Source organism: Alexandromys fortis, unplaced genomic scaffold (genome assembly GCF_014885135.2).
Source record: "Alexandromys fortis isolate MF-2015 unplaced genomic scaffold, M_Fortis_MF-2015_v1.1 scaffold_166, whole genome shotgun sequence".
Taxonomy (NCBI): Eukaryota; Metazoa; Chordata; class Mammalia; order Rodentia; family Cricetidae; genus Alexandromys; species Alexandromys fortis.
The window spans coordinates 1,058,029-1,079,669 of NW_026068102.1; the positions used below are offsets into that span (position 1 = coordinate 1,058,029).

A 21,641-nucleotide genomic window follows, 5' to 3' on the forward strand; every position below is an offset into this window, starting at 1 on the left:
TTTTTCTTCCTTAGCTGTTCTTGTTCTGGACCAAAGCCAGGGCGGTCTGGAGAACAGTGGCAGACATGCAGAAGACAGCCTGGACCGTCTGCTTTTTGTCTTTATCTTTCAAAAGGATTTTGCTTTTGTTCTTCAATTCTTTTTTCTCTTACTGTCTTAAAGTCAAAGAATGACTCCCCTTCCACCTGACCCCTCCTACAGTCTGACAGCAGTGCTTTTTTCTCCACTTCTTTTTTTCTTGGGTGCTCGTCTCTGGATTTTTGGATCTTCTGTCCTTCAGCCGTGGAAACAGGTTCTCAGTACTCTTGGTGGTATGTGGTATTGCCGGTTTTTCATACTTTGACTCCGTGTGCGTTTCTTTTGTAATTCTTCTTTTGTATTTTTCTTGGGGTTTTGTGACACCACACTGCTAATCCCACAGTGGATTTTGATGGGTGTCTTAGGGGATCCATCCAGAGGTCCTCAAGCAGTGATTGGTTGGCTCTTCCTGGCTGGCCTGGGCCTTGCTTTTGAACTTTTTAAAACTCCTCTAATGCAAATGCTCTTTGTTTTTCAGCAAATGTCAGAAATGATTGTAAGTTGTGGCAAACTGTCTTTCTTTTCTTAAAAAAAAAAGTCTGCATGTCTTAAGGGAGTTTTATTTCCTTAATTGCTCTTTTCATAATTGATAATAACTAATTTTAATTTTTTTTGCTTTGTGCAGCCTTTTTGTGCTCGCTGCGTATTTTTGGGCTTTCTTCCACAGAAGACTTTCTTGAAAACTCAGCCTGGTTTTTTTTGAGCGTACCTATCTTTTGCGCCACTTTTGCTGCCAAAATGAAACAAAACAAAACCAAATATTAATCTTTTGTTTTATTTAAAAGCCATACTTCCTTGAAGCAGTCTCACCCATCTTCATTTTATTAGTCTAGGAGCTAAGAGTGCTAATTATGACTAGAAGTCTTGCTTGGGAAAAAGATATTGTTTCTTTATGCTAGCATTGATGATGTAAAAAAAAAATAATCTCTATATGTTTTTCTCATCGCATCATTTTCTGTCTGTGCAACTTAGCAAGAGATTGAACCGACGTTGAGTGGACCTTCGCTTTGCAGGGCTTTTCATATTGTTAAGAGGTTTAGCTTGCTCAACCTCAAAAGCCTTCTCTGACCACATCTTTGGTGATATATTTTATATCTATACAGGAGCCCTGCAGATCGAACAGAGTGAAGAATCTGACCAAGGAAAATATGAGTGTGTTGCCACCAACAGCGCGGGCACTCGTTACTCTGCCCCTGCCAATTTATATGTCAGAGGTAGGAATGGCATAACCCTGGCATGACTTCTCAATTCAGGCTCAGGGGGAGTTGAGATGCTCACAGGGTCTATGTGATTATGGAAGTGTTAAACAAGAGGATTTGGTAATGATTACTGTTGCTGAAGCAGTTTACTAAGTAGAAAATTAAAATTTGGTATCTGTTGTTTTTCAAACTACATGAGGCTTGGGGTTTGTAGATAATTGTTTGCATTGTTACTTCCGATTCTACTTTGATTGTACTGAATGACTGTGCTTTGCATTTGTTTGAAGTTTTCTTCTTTCCTTTCACTTTTTTTTCTGTTGTTTGTAATTTGTTTCCTTACAAATTTCGAAGTACGTGCTCGGTGTACTACTAACCAGCTCTAAGCATGAAGGTGTTTATTTATAACTCCATGACCTCTGCTGTGGAGCTAGGGGCATAAAGTCTCCAGACTAAGAAAAACAGTGACTAGATTAAAAAAAAATAGAACAATTGCATCCTTTCCACTTATGCTGTCCTGATTAAATCACAGTTTTATATTTGTGCATATGCATCTATACACCATAGGATAATGACTGTATTTTAGGAAGTAGTATTAGCTCTTCTTGAAGTACGAATGAAGTATAAATATTTTTTATGAGTATTTAAATGATTGAATCTTGAGCATAGGAATGGCTATAACTTTTAATTCAGCTGGAAGGTATACACCCCTCTTCCAAGAGTTCTCAGAGCTGGATTTTGTTTGGCCTTATTTTCTGTTGGAAACATTTCCGTTGTAGGTCTACAAATCCAAATAATCATAGAAGGCATGGGTGGGGGAGGGAATGGTTCAGCCTTACTTTAAGGTACTACAGAATGGGGTTCGTTAAGAAAATACCTAGCTTGATTTTGAAATTTTTGTCAGTGATAATTGTGTGCCCCTGGGGATGCCCTTTGCCTCCCTCGCTGTGGAGTCTGTACCTCGGGTGGGGTTGGGAGTGCTGTGTACCGAGAATCTTCCCCAAATTATTTGAGGGCCCCAATCCCTTTTTCTCACAATGGTGACCCCCTTTGCTGCATGAGGCATGCATTCCTTCTTCTATGGAAAATTTCAAAATGATGCTAGCTATTGTTCCTAATACTGCATTAGTCTATGAGGTATTGCTAACTTTTCCATCTGAGGTAGGAAGATGAACTAGAATTACTTAACAATGTTCAAGTAGTGGTTGAAAGCCTTGATATGGCCTTTTTACTCTCTCTGTGTTTCCCTTGTTTTTCTCCTTTTCCTCATTTCATTGTGTTCTGCATCAAACCCCCCTACATCCCTCAGAGCTGCGAGAAGGTTGGTGTGTTTTTTACTTTTTACCCACCTTACAAAACTATTACTTAAACCAATAACAAAGAATACAAATGAAATGAATGTAGCTGCACTGTGGTCTTCTTTTGGTTAATGGTATATAATTGCAGAGAATGTTCTGGCCTTGGCTTCTGTTGCTTGCTGGTGGTGTCTAAATGCCGTGCATGATGGGAGAAAACATACCTGGGTGCATGGGAACTGGTAACACGTAACTTTCTGTGGTCCAGTGCATTGGTCAGTGTTCCTGCTTTCCTACCCCACCCCCAACTCTTCCCATCTTCCACCCACCTTTTATTTTTGTCTTTTTTGGGTGCCTGCTGCCCACAGGTGATGTTTTATAATTGTTCCCTGGCCCCTCCATTTTTTCTTGATATGTTCTTTGACACCTCAGAGTCTGTGCTGGCCCCTGCTTGCTTCAGTAACCTCTGAGTTGACTGCAGGAGGCATGCTTAGCCCCATCCCTTCCTATGGATGTCACTCACCCTTACTCCATTGCAATGAGCCCTCTCCAGGTAGAGGTTTTCTGATCCTAAGTGTAGCCAGAGTTTTTAGACAGAATCCCTTTCTATCTTGGGGTTAAGAAGATGTTTCCACATCCTTTCCTATAACGTCAGAAATCAGTGTTTGTTCTCTGTATTAACAGTTTACTCGTGAAGGATGCCCCTTTGGTTTTAATATTCTTACAGTGTAAGGTTTTGCCCCTGAAGTCCCAGACAGAAGCTCTTTCTTCCCCACCTGAGCTTTTTACATTGTCAAGGCGCATGAATTTAACACAGCAGAGCATGCAGATTATCTGAAGCAGGAGCACTGAACCGTGTTTGCTTGGTAGTGGGTCTTTTTTATTTTTTATTTTTTCTGTGTCATGTTGTTTTAATATGATAACTCCTCTTAATGTCACATCCTGCTATGTATTTTAGACCCAGTGTCTATCACTTTGAATATAGACATAAATTCCACTTACTGGATTCGTGGTCATTGATGCTATTTAACTTTCTATACAAGCTGGATGGAATCCTGAATGTGAATCCCCTCCCCAAGTCTACAAACCTTACCTGTAACAACCTCCCTGTAATTGTCTAACCTGTAACCTTCTAACTTCCAAACAAGTCCACATCTCAGTCACTATACTCTACCTTCTTTCTTGGTCTTTATTCTTAATTTCCCACTATTTCTTCTTTGCCCTTGTCTAGGATTCCAGCCATTTTTCCGTTGTTCTATTGTGGGCCTTAAGAGTCCATGTTGTGCATGACTCGCATGACTCAATCCAGTATAGTATCTACTGATGTTGTATGTTTCTTCTTCTGTGACTGTCAGTATCTATATACACACACATAATCACAGCTACACAGTAGACATATCTCACAGACACACATACACACACGCACTATATATATATAGATAGATAGATATATGTACTTACACACATATATATGTATATGTATTTTTGTGTTTGTCCATTGTTAGTTGAAGTTTTGAGCTGAAAGCAACTCAAGGTGATGTTTTCCAGGGCTAGGATGTGACTACCTCATACACACATTCATATCAGCTAGGAGTACACAGCACTGATGTCAGTCTTGATACTCACACATGCTGATGACCATCCTGTCGGCTTTTGCATATACATGCCTGCATAAAATCATTGTTATATGCATGTATGTATATATTTTGGTGTTTATCTTATGCATGGTGTTTGTATATTGTTAACTTGTAGGTAGTTTTTCTTTTTTTGTGTGTGTGTGGGCCTATATAGGTCTGAATCAACTGTTGTATGATGTGTCTAAGATATCAATGATTAAACTAAATAAATGATTCTGTGTATACACACACCATACTTGTATGGTCTGTATTATTCACAGTTTTTTGTTGTGATTTTGGATAATTTACAGTTCAATTGTTTAATCATGTCTGTATGGTGCATGTCATGTGTTTAACTAGCTGCTTTATTCTTGCCTTGTATATGTTATCATGTTGCCTTGTGTTTTGTTCCAGTTCGCCGTGTCCCACCAAGATTCTCTATCCCACCCACTAATCATGAAATAATGCCAGGTGGAAGTGTTAATATCACCTGTGTGGCAGTGGGGTCACCAATGCCTTATGTGAAGTGGATGTTGGGGGCAGAAGATCTGACACCTGAAGATGATATGCCAATAGGAAGAAATGTCCTCGAACTGAATGATGTAAGACAGTCAGCAAATTACACTTGTGTTGCTATGTCAACACTGGGCGTCATTGAAGCAATAGCACAGATCGCTGTCAAAGGTATGCTGAGATCATGCTCTGAAAATCTGAGTTATGCTCCTCCTAGATTCAGGATTTTAAAATTAACCAATTCATCACTCAGTGCTTCATTTGTATAGTACCTAATCCCATCTGTCATAGTATAGAAAATGTCCATGTCATAGGTGGACCAATTTCTCTCACCTTTCTTTTTCTCTCCTTTTCTACCTTCTTTCCTTTTTGGGATGGCCATATGAGTGTTCCACCACTAATCAACATCTTTTTCCTTCTGTCATTTTAATTTTGATGAGTTTTCATTGAACTGCAGGCTATGATTTAATTTACGCTGTATTCTATACAAGTCATCAGTCAGTGACCTCTTATTTTAGCCTCCTAAGGAAGTGGGATCAAAGATTTATTACTCAAATCTATTTGCAGAGCCTTTCCTAAGATATTAGGAATCTAAATTAGGATAATTATTAGAATTTTTAGGAGCAAGTCTCGCTTAGTCACTGAGTAGATAGAGTCAGGAATGTTACACCAGGTCTACTGTTCTGGTAAGATGGATGGCCTGCAGACTTTGATTTGGTCCAGATTTTTGATACGAGTCATGAGAAGAATATTAATGAGTGTCATTAAATGCATTAAATCTCTGAAAAAATATAGAAATAAGAGATAGTGATAGAATCAGTATGACCTAATAATAGTTGCTCTATTTGATGGCCCTACCATTAAGAATCAAAATGTAAATGGATCTGTTCTATCTTAGCTCTGTCCTTCACCTTGCATATATTTTATACTCATGAAATATTCTCTTCTTCAACAATTGTACTAAATATAACCAAAGTGTTATATTCTGTGAACATATTTTTGCAGCAAAAAAAATGGAATTGAATATGCGTGAATATCACTTTCTTTTACCCAGTACTTATATAATTCTAGAAAACTTACAAATCGGGTCATAGCGAGTGTGATTTGAGTTTCCTGTCAGTGTCTAGAATTAGTCGAAAATGAACTCAAATCATCATTCTATTTGGGAAGCATGGATTTATAAAAGGCATCACACTTGTTAAAATTGGTATCATATCTCTAACTGAGCATATATATCCAGCATATCATATGGCATAAGAACAAAAGTATACATTATCCATATTGCATCCTGCAATCTAATATCTTATTTATCCTTAAACTATTAAGCATGTTTGTCATTGTTCACATGTTATAGATATACACCCTTACTGTACAGAAGTGTGCTAGTTCAACCAATGATGCCAGTTTAGGAAACACAACCTTATTTAGCAACAATTTTATTTTCCTGCAGCATTCAGAGTTGTTCATTCTGCACACAGTTCAGAATATTTAAATAAATCTATTTTTGCTACTAATTTTAGTAATGTTTCTTTGCTAAATACTGTGATTATGTGAATATTGGTAATATGCAGAAAGCATACCACCTAGTTTTATTATAGGCATTTGAGCTTCAATATTTGAGGTTTGTAAAAGACATTAAAGATTTTTGAAATGAGAGTAATACCAAATGGTTATCATACTCACTTTTGTGCCCTTGTTGTCCTGAATGTTCCTGTTTCCCTATCTTTTCCTACTTCAAATATGAAATAAAAAGGTAAAAATTGAAAGAAGAAAGAAGGAAAACAAAACAGGAAAAATACTAAAGTCTGGTGTTTCTAAGCTGCTGTCCTACATAGTTTTGTGATCCTGGCCTCATGCTAACAGGATATGATTTAATTATAAGCATTATCATCTGGAGATTTTTGGCTTTTTATCCAGCATAAAGCTTAAAAATGATACCTCCAGTAATGATGGTTTGCAGTCTTAAGATGTTTTTGAGATTTGTTCTGTTATAAGGAGAAATTCAGATAACCAAAACATATTTAAATACTGAGGTTTGTTGAATAGCTATAATCTTAGATATATCCAATGAAGAATACAAAAAAAAATTATTGACAAAAATACTTTAGAATGTGACTTGTGAATATGTCTTAAAATTCCCAAGAAATTTTGAGAATTATGAAGAAACATGACTTAAAATTATTGTTCTACTTCCCTTATTTTATGTGTGTGTGGGGTACGGTGGGTGGAGGTGGGGTGTGTTTGGGGGGGATCGATGAGAATCAACCCAGGCCTCCTCACTTGCCAGGCAAAGTACACTGTCATAGTTCTACCTTAATAATTTTAGATAGGTTATTTTTAAGTATCTTAGTCGTGTTTTCTATTGCTTTTTTAAATACTAATAACCAAAAGCAATTGAGGAAGAAAGGGTTTATTTTAGCTTAAACTTATATATCACAGTTCATCCTTGAAGGAAGTCCTGAAATGGAGGCCCCGGGGGATCACTGCTCTCTAGCCTGCTTATCACGGCTTTCTCATCTCTCTTACTTTCTTATATGCCCCAAGACCACCTGTGCTTGGGTGATACTACCCACAATGGCTGGGTCCTCCCACATCGATCACCAATTAAGAAAATACTCCCATAGACGTAGCCACAAGCCAATCCATGGAGACATTTTCTTTATTGTGCTTCCCTCTCCTCAGATAACTCTCTAATTTGTGTAAAGTTGACAAGGAGTGAGCCAAGACACTGAGAAATTCATAACATTCTTTATTTTTGACAAATAGAAAGCAATTCAATACTAGTTCCTTAATAGCAATTGAATTTCATTTCCATATATTCCAGATTTAATGTCTATTGGTATGTATTTACAACATTAAATTATTGAACCAGGGATTAAGTGACCAAACAGTGGAAGTAAAAATTGTAATAATTGCAGTTAGTGTTCATGAAAGCCCCAAATCTATGTATATTACTTACTTAGCTCATTAATCTCCACAGCATGTCTGTAAAATATAGCTACTCCACAGTGCAGTGAAACTCCAGTAATGCAGCTTGTCCAGTTTTCATGTGAGGAAACAAAAGTCAAAAGACATTAAGTGATTTATCCAGGATCACGTAGTGAAAAAGTGTAGATATGAGTACAACCCCCAAAATGCCATCATCTGCTAAAAAGGTGGGATCTCGGCCACCTATTTGTATTTTACGGTTCTCTTGACCTCTTTGGACATGTTGCGTTGCTTCATCCGATTAAATCTTCAGTAGTGGTATAATCTTGTTAAATTAATAATCGAATATAGTGATTAGTATAACAGCTGAGAAGGAAAAATGGTCATTGTCTTTTGTTCTGTCCCGAAGCCTTACCCAAGCCTCCAGGAACTCCAGTAGTGACTGAGAGCACAGCTACCAGCATCACGCTGACGTGGGACTCTGGGAACCCCGACCCCGTCTCTTACTACATCATTCAACATAAGCCTAAAAATTCTGAAGAACCATACAAAGAAATTGATGGGATAGCAACCACACGCTACAGTGTTGCTGGACTAAGTCCCTACTCGGATTATGAAGTCAGAGTTGTTGCTGTAAATAACATTGGTCGAGGGCCACCAAGTGAGCCTGTATTAACACAGACCTCAGAGCAAGCACCATCCAGTGCCCCACGAGATGTCCAGGCACGCATGTTGAGCTCAACCACCATTTTGGTACAGTGGAAAGAACCTGAGGAGCCAAATGGACAGATCCAAGGATATAGAGTTTATTATACAATGGACCCGTCCCAACATGTCAACAACTGGATGAAACACAATGTAGCTGATAGCCAGATCACTACTATTGGCAATTTAGTACCCCAAAAAACATACTCTGTCAAAGTCCTGGCTTTTACCTCAATTGGAGATGGCCCTCTTTCAAGTGACATACAAGTCATCACGCAGACAGGAGGTAAGTCTTTTCTACATGGGAAATGGGGCAGGTGGCTGTGGGAAAGATAAGAACAAAGAAAGAAACAGCAAAGATAATAGAAAACAAAGTTGTTGAGATTTAGGACTTTGTATTGTGCTTTTAAGTTTGCTTTAATCTATGAAACTTTGGGCAACATACCATTTTTTTCTGAGGATTTATACAAGGACTACACAATTGGACACACTATCTCTAAATGTATAGGCAAAATATTGTTAATCCGGATGAAGGATTAATTCCTTTTCTCTGGTTTCATTCCTAGAGTGCACTCATGCCTTATTTTCCTGGCTTGTGTGGGCTTTAGGAGTTTTCTAACTCTGGGTGTTTACTTCCTATCTTTGAGGTCCCAGGTCTCAAGCATGTTTACAGCAGATTTTGCTTTATTTGACTTTACCATTGTTTGGTTCTTCTGAGCTTGTTCACAGATTATTTTCTTGCTATAGTGTGTGAAAGCTAGGTGTCTGGAAGCCAGTTATAAATGTATATATTTCACTACAGTCACAGCAAATCTATGTTCCTTCATTATTGGCCTTTGTACTTCTGTATTCCTTCATTCACTATATTAATATGCAAGGAAATATGTAAACTTCCTTAAGGTTTTCACTGGAAAATAATGGAGATCTATGAGCATTGCTCTTTTTTTCAACAGCCTTTTCTCAGAAGTGTCAGCTGTTTAAGATAATATTTTTGTGATTCTAGCAGCTCTAAAACCAGTAAATATGGCATAAAAAAGAGAATGGGGCTTATATTCTACTTTAAGCTTTTCTCATGTTTTGACTATAATATTGGAGTGACGTGATCACAATCTAATTCTTAAGTTACACCAAGCTTGGGGAATTCGAATGAATTTTTTTGTGTGTCAGTTTTTTGTTACTGTGGTGAAACACCTGTAACAGCTAAATGGAAGAAATAGATTACTGGAGGTCAGATCAGCCCTAAGCCTGAGGTCAGCTTGCTGTGTATCTTCAGCATTCCAACAGCAAATATGCCCTTTGCCATGAAGAGGGGAGAAAGTCAAACAAGTAGACACAAGAGGGATAGGTTTCAATTCCCCCTTTTTTTCAGAGGACTCCCTCTAAATCAGTCTGCTAAGTGCCAGGTTGCTAAATCCCATAGACTGGCATGGGAGGCAGAGGCAGACAGATCTCCGAGTTTGAGGCAAGCTCAGTCTACAGAGTGAGTTCCAGGATAGCCAAGGCAACATAAAAAGAAAAAGAAAAAAGAAAGAAAAGAAGAGAGAGATACACTGTCTTGAAGACAACAACAAATTAACCACAATTCTTTGTCTCTCTGAATTTCAGTTGTCTCATCTGTCGTCATAGTAACTGTAATTGAATATTTTTTTTGTGGTTCTATTTATTTTTTAAGTGCTACAGACTTGGTAGTTTGAACAGCAGAACTATATTGCTTCACAGGTCTAGGCCCTAAAAGGCTGGAATCAAAATATCACAGGATTGCTTTCTATGAGCACTATGGGAAAAGGTGTGTTCTATACCTGTCCCTGAGTGCTGTCAGCGTTTCTTTCCTTAGCTTGTAGAAGCACATGCTCCTTAATATATCTCCACACGGTGCTGTTTCAAAGTGCAAGTAAGTGTTTAAATTTGCACATTAGTCATAAGAATTAGGTCAACCTAAAAACTCCCTCATAACTAACTTTGTCTCCCCTAGTAATGCTTTGTGGTACTGAGTTCTAGGACCTCATCATGCAATTTTTGAGGAAATAACCATCCGTTCCCTCCACAATATGGATTAGCTAATGGAGAAACATTAGCTAAAACAGTAGCTAAAATAAAACAATAGCAGCTAATACATGTTATCCCATATACTGTGTGTATCTTGTGGACATTGGTACTTATGATCTAAATAGAGGAGAAGACTTTGACAGCAAATAAAACTAAGGGAGCAAAAATGAAGCAGATTTAGGTCTTGGGTCATAAAGTTACTGGTGCAGCTGATGTCAAAGGACCCTGGATACTTCTAACTGCCACCATTTTTAAATGATGAATTTCCTAATGTGATCGCTTTAGTGTGTTTGTACCTACTAAGTATTTAGTAGGTAAAGAGAGTTGGAGACTATATAATTTATTCTTATTATTTAAAATTACAAATATAGTAAGATTAAATTTAATTTCAACTCTGAAATGTTTCAAGTGTTTTGAATGGAGTTAAAAAATGATCATTTTTCTTAAAATCACTATTATTATGCCCAGGCACTAGGTTTGACTAAGTTTTATAACTACAAACTTAAGCCTTAGCAAGCTGCAGTGTTTTAATTTATATTCAGGAGACAAAGGATTTAACTACCCAAGAAACAAGATTTTTTTTCTGAAATCAAATTTAGTCAAAATATGCAAATCCCTGAGACTCATGAATATCTTTATATTCAGAATATTGAATTACAGAAACCTATCCCTCTATCCCAACTTGGTAAAAAATGTAAAAGTGATTTTTAAATAGTGTATTGTTTAAATTACCAGTGGACACAGGCATAGGTACATGGATGCCCTGTGTGAAAGAACAGTTGAGTCAATTCCATACGGTAATTTTCCTTTTGGAAGGTCTGATTTAATTCAGGAGCAAAATTAGAAAATGTACGTGATTGTACGAAGGTGCATTCTCTCTCTCTCTCTCTCTCTCTCTCTCTCTCTCTCTCTCTCTCTCTCTCTCTGTGTGTGTGTGTGTGTGTGTGTGTGTGTGTGTGTCTGTGTTTCTGTCTCTGACATAAAGAAATTTCCCGTACCTTTCCATAAACTGTAGCTTGAATTCTCATGGAGATGTGAAAAGGCAGAGAACCTAATGGCTGCTAAAGTCCATAATTTCTTATGACCTCCCACGTAGCAAAGTGATTGGAGATGTCCTGTAGACTTCATTAACAAAGGCGGTTGCACATTAGTCAGTGTTTAGCTGTCAAATGCAAGGCTATCAGGTCTGGTGAAGATCTCGCTGAGCCTTCTCCTAGTCCCTAGAATCATGGCTACCCAAGAGTATGTTGCCATCACCAAACATTCCTTTAGAGTGGTTATATAAAGCCCAAGAAAACCATAGTTTTCATTAAGAGTTTTGTTTTCAGTAAGGCTACAAAATGATACTGTTCGAAATAATTTAAATATATTTTAATTACATAGACATAAAAAGGGCACTTTGGCATCTTTAGGGTCTGAGCCATGCTCGTTTCATTTTATGACCATGAATTCCCCCAACACCAACATTCCTCATTTAAACTGGATACAAAATGAATAAATAAGTAAAACTGTCCTGAAGAACAACGTTAGTTTAAAAGAGAAGTAATCATTTTGCATCTTATCTATGATAATCGACATTCTGTTGGTTACAACTTGTTGATTTATTTAGTGTGCTCATCGTGGTAGAGAAAGTCAGAACATGACAACTAATTCATATTCAATCAAAAGAATAAATCCTCTTGGCTGTCAGTATTGGTCCAGCAGACTATAATCATCTTTAGATATAAAATATATTTTTGCTGAAGTTATTGTTTCCGAGAACTATGGGTCACTCCTCCTCCTCCTCATTTTCCGTAGCTCTATTTTCTGGTGCAATCGTCCCTTGCAATTAGCTTACCTCGAAGACATAGAGAATGGATGGATGTTGGCATTTATACTGTGACACACCACTCGTCCATTTCACCTAAAACATCCAGAAAGAAAAGAATACACGCTGTAGTTTTCTGGAATTGATTATTGCAATAATATATGCTAACTATATTTGGTAGAAGGAACATAGAACTGCTAAAGAAGTCTTAGGAACTACATCCTTAATGCATTATATAAATATTGCTTGAAATTCATGCCAACAGGCATGAGAAACCTTAAATTCTGGTTTGTGTCATTTCTGAGCTTTCTTTGGAAAGAATTGCCGACCTCATTTAGAACAATCTTTGGACCTGTCTGCAGACTCTTTTAAGAGTATTTAGTGTAGATTGACCTTGAGTTTACTCTGCAGCTGAGGACACCATGAACTCCTGATGCTTCTCTTCCCAAATGCTGGTATTGGAGGTGTACACTACCCAGCCATGTTACTTTTAATATTTTAAAGAAAAGAAGGCTACAGCAACATTTAAATCAGAAAAGTGTTAAAATATAAATGCTTAATTGAGAAATACTGACTCGAAGTCCCTAGAATTTTCTAAAACATTAAATTAGTTTACATCAACAGGACAATACAAGCAAATTAAAAAAAATCCTTTACTCTAATGCTCAAAAATGTGAGCCCACTGTAAGTTTTCTGTGAATGTTTTTAAAAATGTAGAAATGAGCAATGGATAAATACATATATAATAAAACTAAACTTTTCATATTTATATTTAATGGCAGTTGACAATATATGGTTGTGGCTCTCACATGAAGGGTATTTTGCTTTGAATTTTGTCAGGTTTTACTATCAGATTCTGACTCTTGCTTTCATTATCATTCGCCAATATGTTAAATGCATATGTTTGAAAATATGTGCTGCCTTAAAGTATTAGTTATTTTAGCAATAATGGGGCTTCTATTGCCTTTGCAATATTTCATGTTTATTATGCAGTGAGATGAAATTGTAGATTAGCACCGTAGGATGAGCTTTTCAGAGATGGCCACTAAATTTTACTCACTGATTTCTTCTAATACATCGACATTTCAGATGACATTGAAGGTTTTCTCTCATTTCTTAGTATATTTTAAATTTATTTATGTTGATTATAAGAACTAGAGTAATATCCAAGTACTTGATATTCATCAGTGGGCATTTCATTTTATTTTGGGATTGATATTTTTGTGGACATTAAATTGTCAAATAGAATATAAGTAACCAAATATAAGAAGTGTTTAAGTATAATTTTATTTATTTATCTCTTCATTTGTCATTTATTTATTTATGCACATTGTGTGTTTATATCTATATATAAGTGTGTGCAATGAATCTTTACTGTGTGTGCACATATGTATATGTGTGCAGGTATAAATGCCTATACAAACATACAGAGTTCAGTGAGTAACATCAAGTTTCAAGTTTTTTTACTCTCTGCCTTATTTCCCTGAGAAAAGGTCTCTCATTGAGCTTGGAGCTAGGCCCGTGACCAGTAAGCACAATGACCACCCCCTTTCTGTGTCCCACAGTGATGAAATTGGAGGCATGCATGGGCATAGACAGTTTTTCACATAAGTACTGGGAATTTGAATTTAGATCCTCATCTTTACACAACTAATTATCTTACCTAGTTTCTTATTCCCCAAACCCTAAGAATAATTTTTAAGACATATATGTACTACACTTCCATTTCTTCTTTTCTTGGTTAATTCTCAATTTTGATTGTGATCAATGCTGGCATAATTCTATTCTAATGTTTAATGATTACATTTAAATTTATATGTGCAATTTTTCATGAGTTAGTAATGTCAAAATTGTTCCCTATCCTTGATGTTCAGTAAATTGGTGTAGGGACTGTTACAACACAGAAAGTCTTCTAAGTAAAATGACATATGATGCTTATAAAATAAATATAGTATATGAAGTTGAAAGAATGTCAATAATGAAGCCTAACATGTAAAGACTAAGAGGAAAGCAATATATGCATAAATATGTCTACAAATTTGTTTATAAATATGTTTGTGTACTATGAAAACAGGAATATAATGTAAAATAGATCTTTGGCATAATATTTGGTATGCAATATCAGTTGATAGGTGTTAAAATTAATTTTGTCTCTAGATAGCCTGAAGAAAACAAATATGTTAGTGTTGAGTCCCCTTAAAATATTTTCCTGTATATTTTTTCTAATGATCATTAAAATGATGTATTTAGGCATTTGGGAATACATCTATTCATTTTTGAGCACTTTTGTTTTCCCTATGAATCTTCAATTTATGTTGGTTGCTTCTAATTTAGAATCTGATCCCAAGAGAATGGTACTCTTTATTCCACCCTCAGTTTCCAAGAAGTGTGATTCTTGGTATCCACAAGCTGTTTATGAGGATGGTAGAATAAAAAGGCAATGCATGTCTCCGATGGACACACTGAGTTGAACATGTTGAAGCATTTTGCCTTTGCATTGTTTTTCTAAATTCCATTATTTTTTAAATCACTTACAATTGAAAACTTGTTATGCAAAGATGAATTATCAATATATTTTTGAATATATATCGGTACTAGATCTAATGTGGGCTTCCCTTCCACAAGGTAGCAATCTTCTGGTGCCTAGTGAGACCCAGTGTCCCTCTTCCATTAGGCATGTGTCTTCCTGTTTGGCCTGAGGCCTCCATAGAGCATCCTTATTCACTTAGGTGTGCACCTCTTTCCTGAGGAGCTTAGGTCTCCACTGCAGATTTCAAATGTAAGAAACAAGCTTTTTACCCCAAACCACTTCAAAAGAAGTCCGTAAAAGAAAAGGAAGGAAAGCTTCAAGCCTATTAGATGACAAGACTTTCAATTAAATCATCTACCAAATACGGTATTGTCCAAAAGTTACAAAGTGAAAGAAACCTGCCCTGTCTGGGGTGTTGATGTTCCTATTCAATTTATTATTTAGCAGTAAGAGCTCTTTTTAGAACCAAACAGAATTAAATCAGTTGAACCTGTGTCACTAAACAAGAATGAAAAACATTAAGACCAAACAGGAATACAGGGAAGATAAAAGAAAAATCAAACAGTGTAAGTAAGCAAAAGTTAATTAGATTTCTACGATGGTTTCAGTGAATGTCAACTGGTAGCCTTAGACAAGGAGCAAACCCCTACCTAGTGACTGTTCCTGAACTGCTTTGGAATTGTCTGTGTTTCTAATTCTTGAAATTCAAACTAGGTTCTAGTTTGGTTTGAATCACACGTTAACACGGATTTTCTTATTTCACAGATTTGTGGTAAATAAGGGGAAGAAATTAGCAATATAAGTGTAGAAGAATTACTATCATATATTCATGTGTATGTACATCACACAAAGAAACCCATTCTTCATCAGGTTATTAGAACCCAGTCACAGTTATCCCACCTGCCCAACGGCTCTTTGCAACCATTGTAGCATGAGCCAGGCTTTTGACTTTTACCTTAGATAATGCATTTTCCATTTGCCAGGCACTGTATGCTTTTATTTCTTCCTGAGCCCCTTGCCTTTCCTCTTGAGCTTTCATGTTCTTCTGTCTTGGTCTTTCAAGCTGAATAACTATATGAGGTCACTTATTGGGCAGGCACTGGGAAAGAATGATAACCTGTTTGGAAGGCGGTTCCCAGAGACATCAGATTAATGAGAATGTCAAGGTATAGGCACAGGCTTTGGGAGAGGGGGTGGAGATAGAGGGGCAGGCAAGGAATGTTATTGGCCTTGGGCATAAGAGTAAACCTGAGCAAGCCACCCTTTTACAGAATGCACAGACACCCAGGTAAAACACTATGCTTGTGGCTAGGGTGCCTAGAAATAAAACATAAATCCATTTAAGAAAAAGGGTGAGGTTTTCTTATTCTGTAATCAAGTTTCAGAAAAATGGTTGTAAAAGAGAAACAATATATCCTATACCTCCAAAGACCTCCTTTCCTGTGAAAATTATATCTCAAGCATTATTTGTAAGTTATATCATACATCATGTACAAATCATGTTATTTCACGTGTGTTTGAGAATTTGTATTCTCCAGTTGCTAGAAAAATACTTTAGAAACCCCTTTTGTCCTGCTATGCCCTATCTTTATTTGTATTTTATTTTTGTCGTTGTTGTTACATTTTATAAAATATACTCTATTTCTCATGTGAGTATGGGAAATATAGAAAGATTCAGTCATATCATATTCTACCACTCCCTAATATCCAGGGTAATGGTTAAATTACTGAGCAATAGCAAGGTATGAGCACCAACAATCAGATAAGACTGAGGCAAAAGCAGCCTGCTAGATGTGGAGACTTGTGGACCTCAGTATTTTGTATAATGGTTTGAGTATAGATAATGCAGTTATGAGCTAATAAGGAAGATTGGATTATTAAACTTTATTGAGTATTTTAAACTGCTAAAGTTTTTATTATTTATTATATCTCATGTGTGACTTTTCCGAATTATCAGTTAGGTGACTGAATGACTGTCATGAAGTGATCATAGTTGGCTTCTGTTACCATAATTTGTTGATAAGTACATCTTAGAATCTCACTAATTTGTGTGTAGTTTACAAAAGAACCATTTGGGATGATATGCTAACATTCGGTCTAATCATTAGACTCTATGTTGTAAATAGCTTAATCTAGGAGCTGCAAGTAATTATTTATACTAAATGGAGTTTTGTTTTACTTTTGTTTCCTAACTTCTTTTTTAAAATGTAACCAGTTAAGATAAAATTTTGAAGGGTTATTATTGCTCAGAGACTCTGTTAAGGAGTTAAGGTAGAACTATATAAACAATTAATGCCTTAGTTAGAGTTTTATTTATGTGAAGAGAAACCATGACCATGACAAGTCCTATAAAGGAAAACATTTTGTTGTGCCTGGCTTACAATTCAGAGGTTTAGGCCATTGCCATCATGGTAGGAAGCATAGTATCATGCATGTAGATATGGTACTGGAGAAGAAGCTTGAGTGTTCTACATCCAGATGTGTAGACATCAGGAAGAGACAGAACCACTTGGCCTCAAAGCCAGACCACTGATAAACTTCTCCAACAGGGCCATACCTACTCCATGCCACACGTCCCAATCTGTTCAAATGTTGTAGGAACTGCGGGCCTGCTTTTCAGCCCGCCCGCTCCCGCACGGCTAGCTTTTCCCGAAATAACAACACACAAATTGTATTCTTTTAAACACTGCTTGGCCCATTAACTCTAGCCCTTACAGGCTAATTCTCATATCCTGATCAAACCATCTCTAATAATCTGTAGCATTAGTCTTACCGGGAACAATTCAGCGTGTCTGACCTGGCAGCTTGCTTCATGGCGTCTGCCCAGCAGAAGAGAGCATGGCCTCTGTCTGAGGCGTCTGCCCCAGAGAGGAGAGCTATCCAGTCAGAGCTCACTTCCTCTTCCTCCCAGCATTCTGTTCTGCCTACTCCACCCAACTAAGGGATGGCCTATCAAAATGGGCCAAGGCTGTTTGTTTATTACCAATGACCTTCCTCCATCATTTAAATAATGCTATTCCTTATGAGCCTATGGGGTATCATTTTCACCCAGACCCCCATAACTGGAAATAACACTGAATGCTACATAAGGTCCTAGAGATTTAAAAAAAATTATTCAGTTATTTTTTTCATTTTTGAGATTTTAATATATCTATATCATTTACCCCTTCCCTCCCTACAAATCCTTCACATATCCCCTACTTTTCTCTTTCAAATTTGTTTTGTGTTATTCATTATACTTTATCTTCCTTTTTTGTTATGTATAGTTCTCTATCTCTCTCTTTCTTCCCTCCGTGTGTGTGCACAAACATGTGTAAGTATTCCTAAATATACAAATGCAGCCTGATTTCTTTCTACAGTGTTACTTCTATGTTGACTACTAAGTAGTTCAGGGTTGACTACTTGGCATTGGATAACGAATTGGTATGCTTTTCCTTGGGGAAGACTATTTTTTCCTGCTTTTGGCATTCCATATTTAGTTGCTTGTCTCCTGATCCATGCCCCTTCCATATTAGCATATTTTTTTGGTATCATCCATGTTCAGGTCATTTTTAGCAAGCAGCCATATTGATGAGACTTGATGGATGTAGCTTCTGACATTTCTAGAGACAAAATTTCGTTAAAAAAAAAAAAAAAACCTGATCCTCTCGTTTTTGCAGTCTCTCTGCCCCCTCTTCCATAATGATTTATGAGCCTTAAGTGAAGGAGTTGTGTATGAATCCATTGGGACTGTGTTCCAAAACTGTGCATTTTGATCAATTCTGGGTTTCTGTAATGGTTATAGAAACAGATAGACTGTTGCAAAGAGAAGTTTCGTTGATGAATAAAGAGAACCTCACTTCTCTCTGGGTATAAGAACAGATATGTAGAATGTAGTTAGGAATTATATGTTTATATTATATGAATCATATCGTATTTTACACTGTTATTTGAAATCCATTATTTTACTGTATTTACAACTGATTTCTGAGATAGATACATAATGAGCCTATTCAATTCTACTTCATATTGTGTACATATTAAACTATTCAAGGCATGGGGAAATATTCACCATCTTATTCTTACCCTCTTGGAGTGTATAAATGAACTTTCTACAAGAAGGCCATCTCTGAGGATGCAAGGGCTTCTCTCTTTATTACGTGTAACGTGTACTTAACTAGAAGAGTTTCTGAATCCTGGTGGTAATGGTGAGTTCAATCCTTTTCCTCCCTGTTTTAGTACCAGGGCAGCCACTAAACTTCAAAGCAGAACCTGAATCTGAAACAAGTATTTTGCTGTCTTGGACACCACCACGTTCAGATACCATTGCCAGCTATGAACTGGTCTACAGAGATGGGGAGCAAGGAGAAGAGGTAGGACTTATAAAAAAGACTAGAAACTTGACCAAAAATCCAAATGGATATTTGGAGATTTGAGGGTGGGGGCCATAAAAACTACTGTTCAAAGTGAAGTGTTTTTGATTCAACCCCCTGAGTAATACAAGCATCAGGTCATGGGGAGAGAGAAATCCACAAAGTGGAGGGACACTTTTGTTTTTGCTACAATAGCTCATAGTATTTATTTTGGTCATTATGTTAACACATGACTGATTGATGAATTTGTTCAAACTTGTTCAAGAGAAAGATGTCCATAGCAACTGTTTACTGTCATGTTAAGTATTATTTGATGTGAATATGACTATATATAAAATGTTAATATGCTGTGAAACTAAAATAATAGATTTTTAAAGCTATAGAAATCAAAAGAGAAAAGAAATGCTTTATCATGCATACTTACCCTTATCAAGCAGAGCTCTAAGTTTCTTTACGGGACTCTCAATTGTCCCTCTAAGAGGTCGCCATTAAATCACCATTTGTTCTCCATTGTCTGCTTTCTTCTCATTGTCTTTCAGTTCTCCCAGAATAGCTCACTAAGCTCTGATTGTTCATGACTCTATTAAATTATATATTTATTTGTATTTTAATATTTACTCTGGGCTGATGCTCTACCTGAAATTGGTTAACCATAGATAGATACACTTTTGCTAAAATGAGAAGGCATATTTGAAACCCAGATTTGATAAACAAGAATATTAATTGCTTGTAGTTCTTTGTGTATGATGGAGGCCTTTATAATTAAAAAATAATTAATTTTAATTAATTAAAATTAATATTTTAATGGGTATAGAAACACTTATTTCTAACTGTATGCAATATGGCAACAAAAAGTCCTCAACTCTTTTTGAAGACAGCAACAGTAATAGTCTTAGTTTTTAGAAATTATTAGGACTGTCACAAGTAGTTTTGCTACCATCGGGAATTGCAGATCTCTTTAAAATTTTAGTTTGTTCTGCTTGTATGTTTTCTCTTAAAATATATTGGCCTTAAACTCACCAAGTAACAGAAAATAACCTTAAACTCCTGATCCACTTGCCTCTCCTTCCCCCAGGGGTGATTTTGTAAGAATGGATGGACAAAAACATCTGTTTTTGCTTTTGTTTATTTTTGCTTTGTTTTGCTTTATGGTAGGAAATCCAAACCTGGTTCTTCTGTACATTATGTAAGCTGTGGTCTATAAACTGAGCTATGTTCCTAGTCCCTCACTTCTTTATAGGAACATCATGTGAAATCTTGCTAGCTTTAGTCATATGATATTTGCTCCTCATTTGGATTATAGACAGTCTGGAGGAAAACCTGGGTATGTGATTGAATTAAATTTTGCATGTCCAGCATCCTCCATGGTCAAGGTTGTCTGGTGACTTTTACCTTTGTGGTCACAGTACCTTGTCCATCTTTAGGATGTGGTGCATCTGGCCTTTACCAATCTCCTTGAATCTGATTTTATGTACTGGATAATTGTCAGAGTTCGAAATACCAACACTGGCATACCTATTTCAGCCTCCTTTTGTAGAAATATACTTTTTCAACTATGGCATATTCATGACATAATTCCCAGCATACTTCTGGATATTGTTGATTCTTTTTGCTCTAATGTGATAATGTCATATAATTATGCCAGATGTCTAATGTTACAAACGTTTATTAAGCCATATTGTACCAGTTCCCAGGAATATAATCAACTCTTCTTATTACTTGCAGCAGCGAATCACCATTGAGCCAGGCACATCTTACAGGCTGCAAGGGCTGAAACCAAACAGCTTATACTACTTCCGTCTGTCTGCACGCTCTCCTCAAGGCCTGGGTGCTTCAACAACTGAAATATCAGCTAGAACCATGCAATCAAGTAGGTGTCTCTCTTTGCTTCTTTGTTGCCCATTTCTCACTAGGAGATGCTTATAACAATTCATTTTTTACCAACAAAGAAATCTGCTAATGTGCTGAGGCATCACAAGTTTCTCTGTGGCAGTAAACACTATACTTTGGAGACACTGCACACACAGGACCCATGCTGTTTTAAAATATAGTCCAAGTAGTAGGCCTTACTTTCCACGTTCTATGTAGAAATTTTCAGAGTTGTTAATCGACCTGAGAAATGGGTGCAAAGTGAGATCTGTCCTCTTCCAACAAATGATATGGCTGTCTGAAAAAAAGTTCTGCTTGAAAACACTGTAGAGAAATCAGACAAGAGCACGTTAGAAAATGGACGGGCAAAAGGCAAAACAATTTCCTTTCAAACTAGTGATTATTATGTATTTGTTCATAGCAGAAGGAAAGCTTGGTGCATATAACTGCTTTCTGACTCTGTGAGTGTCTGTGTAGACATCGGAAAAATTCACAGAAAATATCTATTTAGATAAATCTGAGAATAATGGAATCATAAGTAGCACATCTGCTCCCTGCGTGGTGTTCTGTTCCCTTGATTTCCCTATCTCTGCTGCGCCTCCGTCCTGCGCACAGCTGCAGTTTCTTATAATGGGGCTGCTCCATGCTCAGAACATAGTGTTTTCCATCAATATTACCTAAAAGATTGCTTTTGGTGGAAAATGTG

The 21,641-nt window shown here is 36.7% G+C and overlaps 1 protein-coding gene across 8 annotated transcripts in view; it reads left to right on the forward strand.

Moving 5' to 3' along the window:
* Positions 1 to 21,641, forward strand: part of Ptprd (protein tyrosine phosphatase receptor type D) — a 470,962-nt gene that overhangs the window by 288,470 nt on the left and 160,851 nt on the right. For all 8 annotated transcript variants that reach the window (XM_050123920.1, XM_050123912.1, XM_050123917.1 and 5 more), the window contains exons 6-10: positions 1,182 to 1,292; positions 4,600 to 4,869; positions 8,036 to 8,617; positions 18,933 to 19,066; positions 20,792 to 20,936. In XM_050123920.1, the coding sequence (XP_049979877.1) occupies positions 1,182 to 1,292; positions 4,600 to 4,869; positions 8,036 to 8,617; positions 18,933 to 19,066; positions 20,792 to 20,936 (1,242 nt within the window). The remainder of the gene's footprint in view (positions 1 to 1,181; positions 1,293 to 4,599; positions 4,870 to 8,035; positions 8,618 to 18,932; positions 19,067 to 20,791; positions 20,937 to 21,641) is intronic.